The sequence below is a fragment of the Polyodon spathula genome, chromosome 26 (genome assembly GCF_017654505.1).
Source record: "Polyodon spathula isolate WHYD16114869_AA chromosome 26, ASM1765450v1, whole genome shotgun sequence".
NCBI classification, from domain to species: Eukaryota; Metazoa; Chordata; class Actinopteri; order Acipenseriformes; family Polyodontidae; genus Polyodon; species Polyodon spathula.
In genome coordinates, this window is record NC_054559.1 from 20,838,325 (window position 1) to 20,845,824 (window position 7,500).

The 7,500-nt window shown below is 50.2% G+C and overlaps 1 protein-coding gene across 1 annotated transcript in view; it reads right to left on the reverse strand.

Annotated features, from left to right (window-relative positions):
* The window catches only part of LOC121301067 (semaphorin-6B-like), a 48,712-nt gene that overhangs the window by 8,822 nt on the left and 32,390 nt on the right, over nt 1-7,500 (reverse strand). Inside the window, exons 7-11 of the mRNA XM_041230180.1 lie at nt 7,451-7,500; nt 3,643-3,733; nt 3,306-3,425; nt 2,570-2,658; nt 1,883-2,100 (exon numbers count right to left, since the gene is read on the reverse strand). The exon at nt 7,451-7,500 is cut by the window's right edge and continues 52 nt beyond it. Coding sequence (XP_041086114.1) covers nt 1,883-2,100; nt 2,570-2,658; nt 3,306-3,425; nt 3,643-3,733; nt 7,451-7,500 — 568 coding nt within the window. The remainder of the gene's footprint in view (nt 1-1,882; nt 2,101-2,569; nt 2,659-3,305; nt 3,426-3,642; nt 3,734-7,450) is intronic.

Below are 7,500 nucleotides of genomic sequence, written 5' to 3' on the forward strand. Positions count from 1 at the left end.
AAAATCATCTTCCCCAGAACCTTAATTAGAATCACATCTTAAATGCTGGCGAGTGAAACCACTAATTATCTCCAATTAGTTTTAATTCACATCTGCGTTTGCTGAATGACTGCGATGAGCTTTACTGCACGCTCTGTGTATTAGCGGGATCCAGCCAGCAGGTGGTCCCACACATGCACTTTGCTGGAATGGTTTTGAGACTCAATATAAGCCTCAGGCAGACACACCTCTGTGTTTGTGTATGTATTGCAAAAACAGACACAGACTTCGACTTAATTGGAAATGATTAATGAATGTGAAAAACAGCAGCTTGAACTGCATCTCTGGCTGCAGGCTGAGTTCTGTTTGCTGTTTGATTCATTTATCAAGCTCAAGATTTTCTATGCAGTGCAATTTTTTCTCCACTGTAGAGCACTTTGTGATGTCTTGTGCATGAATTGCCTTGTGTCAATGACAGGAGTGAATGTGTTTCGCTGGGCTGCAGGAGGCCCATCTCTTGTGTCAATGACAGGAGTGAATGTGTTTCGCTGGGCTGCAGGAGGCTCATCTCTTGTGTCAATGACAGGAGTGAATGTGTTTCGCTGGGCTGCAGGCGGCTCATCTCTTGTGTCAATGACAGGAGTGAATGTGTTTCGCTGGGCTGCAGGAGGCTCATCTCTTGTGTCAATGACAGGAGTGAATGTGTTTCGCTGGGCTGCAGGAGGCTCATCTCTTGTGTCAATGACAGGAGTGAATGTGTTTCGCTGGGCTGCAGGAGGCTCATCTCTTGTGTCAATGACAGGAGTGAATGTGTTTCGCTGGGCTGCAGGAGGCTCATCTCTTGTGTCAATGACAGGAGTGAATGTGTTTCGCTGGGCTGCAGGAGGCTCATCTCTTGTGTCAATGACAGGAGTGAATGTGTTTCGCTGGGCTGCAGGAGGCTCATCTCTTGTGTCAATGACAGGAGTGAATGTGTTTCGCTGGGCTGCAGGAAGCTCATCTCTTGTGTCAATGACAGGAGTGAATGTGTTTCGCTGGGCTGCAGGAGGCTCATTTCTTGTGTCAATGACAGGAGTGAATGTGTTTCGCTGGGCTGCAGGAGGCTCATCTCATTGCAGTGATCCCCACAGCTCCTGTGTGGAAGCAGCTGTTCAGAGTGAAGCTGAATGTGGCGTTGTCTTGAGATCATTGACATGTGCTTCTGTTCATCGGGACCAGTCCCTAGGGGCTGGGTGTGTGGGTGAGTGTTGAAAGGGAATCTATAATACACATTGTAATTGGATAATCCTTAGATTTTTAGCAGTAAAGTAATGAATTCCCAGCTCTCTGGCACTGCTGCCCAGCTTCTTAGTAACGAGGACGTCCTCTGCTCCCAGATCCCACACTGAAGATTGGTTATAAAGATAGATACACTGTAGATATGCCAGTCAGCTCTTGCAGCTGCAGCAGCCTCCTGTTATAGATTGTTATAGATCACGGCTCTCTGTCTCTTCCTCCAAATTAATCTTCTTTCCACTTTCTCACTACAACAGCAAACGCCCATTTATAATCGCAGCTGATGATATTAAAGTTGGCATTTACAGCGACCTGCCCGTTCCTGCCATGAATACCAACGACTTCATCTGCATGAAAACCACACTGGCGTTGCAGTGTTAATCAGCCGCTCTCCCTGACCCCCACCCCCTGCTCGTCATGTGCCAGGGAGCTAGCAGTGGGGCCGTGCCTGACTTTCCCTTTAAGACAAAAACTTCATCAGCAATAAATTGCAAGTCCAGTGTTTTGCCACCAGGGGACACCAAATGCTAGGTAACAAATCCCAGTACCACTACAGCTTGAAGTTGTCACCCCCTAAGACAGTTGTGTTAGCTTTTATATACCTCTCCCCCTCCTCCTCCCCCTCTACCTGTTGGACGGTGTTGAGAAGACCCCCAGCACCACGTCTCTCCCGTCCAGCTGCAGGACCCCAGTGGTGGAGTGCAGCACGTTGAAGTAGAAGAGAGAGTCTCCCGGGACCGAGCAGTTGAGCCGAGCCTTGAGGAAGGAGGTCCATTGCTTCTCCAGCACTCTCTGAGAGCCCCCCAGATCACTCTTACACACACGGGCCACGCGAGACACCAGGACCTGTCAGAGAGCATGAGAGTGAAAGAGTGAGAGTGAGCGAGTGAGAGAGTGAGAGAGCATGGGAGAATGAGAGAGAGTGAGAGTGAGAGTGAGTGCGAGTCAGAGTGGTAGAGTAAGTCAGAGTGAGATTGAGAGAGTGAGAGTCAGAGAGAGAGAGAGAGTGAGAGTGTAAGCGAGTCAGAGAATGATAGAATAAGTCAGAGAGTGAGAGTGAGAGAGATAGTGAGAGTGAGAGTGTGAGCAAGTCAGAGAGTGATAGAATAAGTCAGAGAGTGAGAGAGTGAGAGAGTGAGAATGAGTTGGAGAGTGAGAGGGTGATATAATGTGTCAGGGTGAGAGTGAGAGAGAAGAGTCAGAGTAAGAGAGTGAGATCAATAGTGTAAGAGAGTGAGAGTGAGAGTGGGAGTGAACCTTGGAAAATGCATTCAGCATTTAATTTTTTTTTTTCAATTGTAAAAGTCCTCATTACCTTTTCCAGGTAGTTGAACTCCATTGCCATCTCCCTGAAGAAGAAGTAGACGTGGCCCCTCCATTCCACAGAGCTGACAAAATAGGGCTCTGAAACACAGAGGGAACCCCATTAATACACCCCACTTCATACAAACAAGAGCAGGGTTTATGTGAAGCACTGTGCAGCAGGGCTGGTGTGAGTTTCAATGGGTTTATGTGAAGCACTGTGCAGCAGGGCTGATGTGAGTTTCAGTGGGTTTATGTGAAGCACTGTGCAGCAGGGCTGGTGTGAGTTTCAATGGGTTTATGTGAAGCACTGTGCAGCAGGGCTGGTGTGAGTTTCAGTGGGTTTATGTGAAGCACTGTGCAGCAGGGCTGGTGTGAGTTTCAATGGGTTTATGTGAAGCACTGTGCAGCAGGGCTGGTGTGAGTTTCAATGGGTTTATGTGAAGCACTGTGCAGCAGGGCTGGTGTGAGTTTCAATGGGTTTATGTGAAGCACTGTGCAGCAGGGCTGGTGTGAGTTTCAATGGGTTTATGTGAAGCACTGTGCAGCAGGGCTGGTGTGAGTTTCAATGGGTTTATGTGAAGCACTGTGCAGCAGGGCTTGTGTGAGTTTCAATGGGTTTATGTGAAGCACTGTGCAGCAGGGCTGGTGTGAGTTTCAATGGGTTTATGTGAAGCACTGTGCAGCAGGGCTTGTGTGAGTTTCAAGCTCTGGGTTGGATGCTTGTCACCGAGGAGGACAGGCTCTACCTCTGAACCACTTGGAGTCGTGCTTGACGGTGCGCAGAGCTGGACCGTCCCCCAGGCTCCGGTAAATAACAGCGTCAATCGCCAGGAAGTCTGTCACTGTCGCCGTGAACAGGTTTCCACCTGAAACAAAGGATACACTGAGATCAGTTCCAGGGAGCAAAGTGGACAGCAAAAGGGAACAGATATGACTGGAGCAAAATACAACTTGGAACAAACCAGACAACACAGGAGATGCAGACAGTGCTAAGAGACTCAGATCCTATTCACAAAGCTTTGAGTCATGCACAAACTTTGGTTTTGACATCAGAAAGGTGGCAGAGAATCTGGCCTGTCTGACCTGCGAAGAGGGCAACGTTGGCATGTTTCGGGTCGTAGGGGCAGCGCGCCATCCCGCTGATCGTGTCCCCAAGAAGCTCCAGAGAGTCCGTCTGAAACAGGCAGAACCGCACCGATTACCTACAGAACACGGTCAGGGAGCAGCTCCATACAAGCCACTATCCACCTCCTGGAGAGGGGCAAACTTGTGAACACCCTACACTGTATCCTACACAGCAGCTGCACTGTATTCTACACAGCACCTGCACTGTATTCTACACAGCACCTGCACTATATTCTACACAGCACCTGCACTGTATTCTACCCTGCATCCGCACTGTATTCTACCCTGCATCCGCACTGTATTCTACACAGCACCTGCACTGTATTCTACACAGCACCTGCACTGTATTCTACACAGCACCTGCACTGTATTCTACACAGCACCTGCACTGTATTCTACACAGCACCTGCACTGTATTCTACACAGCACCTGCACTGTATTCTACACAGCACCTGCACTGTATTCTACACAGCACCTGCACTGTATTCTACACAGCACCTGCACTGTATTCTACACAGCACCTGCACTGTATTCTACACAGCACCTGCACTGTATTCTACACAGCACCTGCACTGTATTCTACACAGCACCTACACTGTATTCTACACAGCACCTGCACTGTATTCTACACAGCACCTGCACTGTATTCTACACAGCACCTACACTGTATTCTACCCAGCACCTGCACTGTATTCTACACAGCACCTGCACTGTATTCTACACAGCACCTGCACTGTATTCTACACAGCACCTGTATTCTACACAGCACCTGCACTGTATTCTACACAGCACCTGCACTGTATTCTACACAGCACCTGCACTGTATTCTACACAGCACCTGCACTGTATTCTACACAGCACCTGCACTGTATTCTACACAGCACCTGCACTGTATTCTACACAGCACCTGCACTGTATTCTACACAGCACCTGCACTGTATTCTACACAGCACCTGCACTGTATTCTACACAGCACCTGCACTGTATTCTACACAGCACCTGCACTGTATTCTACCCTGCTACACAGCACCTGCACTGTATTCTACACAGCACCCGCACTGTATTCTACCCTGCATCCGCACTGTATTCTACCCTGCATCCGCACTGTATTCTACACAGCACCTACACTGTATTCTACAAAACACCTGCACTGTATTTGGGTCTATAGATTATAGAAATATATAGTAATATCACAATATATTTTTGAGATCCTTGAACATAAAATATTTATAAACTACCCTCTAGGGGGCAGATCCTGTCCATATAAAGCCTGACTAAATCAAAGCCCTCCTCCTCCCCTCAGAGCCCCTCCCATCAGAGCCCCCTTCTCACCAGAGCTTCACCCTCCCCTCAGAGCCCCCCTCCCCTCATAGCCCTCCCTCTCAGAGCTCCCCTCCCCTTATAGCCCTCCCTCTCACAGCCCCTCTCCTCAGTCGAGGGAGAGGAGTCACGGGGGGGAGGGGAGTCTCTCAGGGGGAGGGGAGTCTCGGGGGGAGGGGAGTATTGGGAGGGAAAGTTTCGGGGGGAGGGGAGTATCGGGAGGGAGAGTCCCTGGGGAGAGGAGTCACGAGGGAAGGGGAGTCACGGGGGGGGGAGGAGCCACGGTGGGGGTGAGGGAGTCGTGTCGGGACCCCTCAGCACAGCCCTGGAGTCACCCCTTCTTGGCTGTAAAGAAGCAAGCCATCTTGCAAAACGTTTAGACTGCAGAAAGACTGGCCTACCAAATTGGTTCATTGACATTTAAATTATGGCCGGAATTATAAATTTCCGTATCGATGGAACAAGATTGAGGGCTGCACTCTGGTGTGATAGACTCTGGAAATTAGGAGCGTGTTCATTGCCCATTGAAGTGCTGCTTTTATTGGGTTCCATCAATTCTCACTCTGCAGAGACGCAGCTCCACTCCCTCGGGGGAGATGTACGGCTGGCCCTAGAAGGGAGCGGACAGGCTGCAGAATTATTATACCTTTTATTTATTTATTTATTTACTTATTTATTTACAAGGGGCGTTCAAAACGTTTCAAACCAAACAGAGCAGAGGGAACCAAATTGGTTCAATTCCCATTAAACAGAACCACCCTTTAACTGAATGCACTTGTTCTACAAACTGATTTGATTGTGTCTCTGGGGAAAAAAAGATTTTCCTTGGACCCTAAACCAATTCTCTTGAGAACTGGGATGGAAGCAGTGTAGTCTAGCAGTGAGAGCTGAGGGACTGGGAGGCAGTGTGGGCTAGTGGTTAGAGCTGAGAGACTGGGAGGCAGTGTGGGCTAGTGGTTAGAGCTGAGGGACTGGGAGGCAGTGTGGGCTAGTGGTTAGAGCTGAGGGACTGGGAGGCAGTGTGGGCTAGTGGTTAGAGCTGAGGGACTGGGAGGCAGCGTGGGCTAGTGGTTAGAGCTGAGGGACTGGGAGGCAGTGTGGGCTAGTGGTTAGAGCTGAGGGACTGGGAGGCAGTGTGGGCTAGTGGTTAGAGCTGAGAGACTGGGAGGCAGTGTGGGCTAGTGGTTAGAGCTGAGGGACTGGGAGGCAGTGTGGTCTAGTGGTTAGAGCTGAGAGGACTGGGAGGCAGTGTGGGCTAGTGGTTAGAGCTGAGGGACTGGGAGGCAGTGTGGTCTAGTGGTTAGAGCTGAGGGACTGGGAGGCAGTGTGGGCTAGTGGTTAGAGCTGAGGGACTGGGAGGCAGTGTGGGCTAGTGGTTAGAGCTGAGGGACTGGGAGGCAGTGTGGGCTAGTGGTTAGAGCTGTGAGACTGGGAGGCAGTGTGGGCTAGTGGTTAGAGCTGAGGGACTGGGAGGCAGTGTGGGCTAGTGGTTAGAGCTGAGGGACTGGGAGGCAGTGTGGGCTAGTGGGTTAGAGCTGAGGGACTGGGAGGCAGTGTGGTCTAGTGGTTAGAGCTGTGAGACTGGAAGGCAGCGTGGGCTAGTGGTTAGAGCTGAGGGACTGGGAGGCAGTGTGGGCTAGTGGTTAGAGCTGAGAGACTGGGAGGCAGTGTGGGCTAGTGGGTTAGAGCTGAGTGTGCGTGTGATAGACTGGGATGTAGCGCCCCCCTGCCCTTCTTCACTCTCCACCCCCCCTCTGCCAGCCTGTCTCCTTGCTCTTGTGTCGAGCCATTTGTCAGAACTATGACAGCTGTGCAAAGCGAAACACTTCCACTGCTTAGAAATATGCTGCTGAAACCCCAACACCAGCTGCAGCAAGCGCAGGGTTCACATGGCTGGGTGGTTACTGCAGCAGCCTCTCCACTCAGAAACTGGAGCCCAGGAGCAGCTGCAGCAAGCAGCAAGCCCACTGTGTGCAGCATCAGTGTGGAGTGTAAAACAACCAACAAAAAACAACAGTGATTCCAGCCAGTCTCTCGGGAGAGTTTGCACATCACTATGCATGACATGGAAATCAGGCACCTGTTGCAGAGCAGTTGAGCCCCTCCTGGTTTTACTGAGTCACACCCGAGATTGAATTGACATGCTATGGACCGGAGCACAGTAAACCTGGAATGTCAGCCCTGGTTTGTGTTGAGAGAATCAATGCAGTTCATCTAATAATTACAGTCACAAGGTGGTATAATGCACAGGTCAAACTGAAGCCTAACTACACTGAACGACTCCCAGGCACTGCAGCCATGCAAACTGTAAAGACACGTGGGACCAGATTTAAATAGTATGAAAGTGGCACAATTCTTTCATCAAGAAATAAGGTTCCCTGACTGAGCAGAGGTTTCATTAACACACAAAGGGGTGTCTCAGAGTGCAGCGGGGGCCAGTACTCACGGAGTAGTTGGCACACAGAGGGTTAAAGGCGTTGGTTCCGCACACAAACA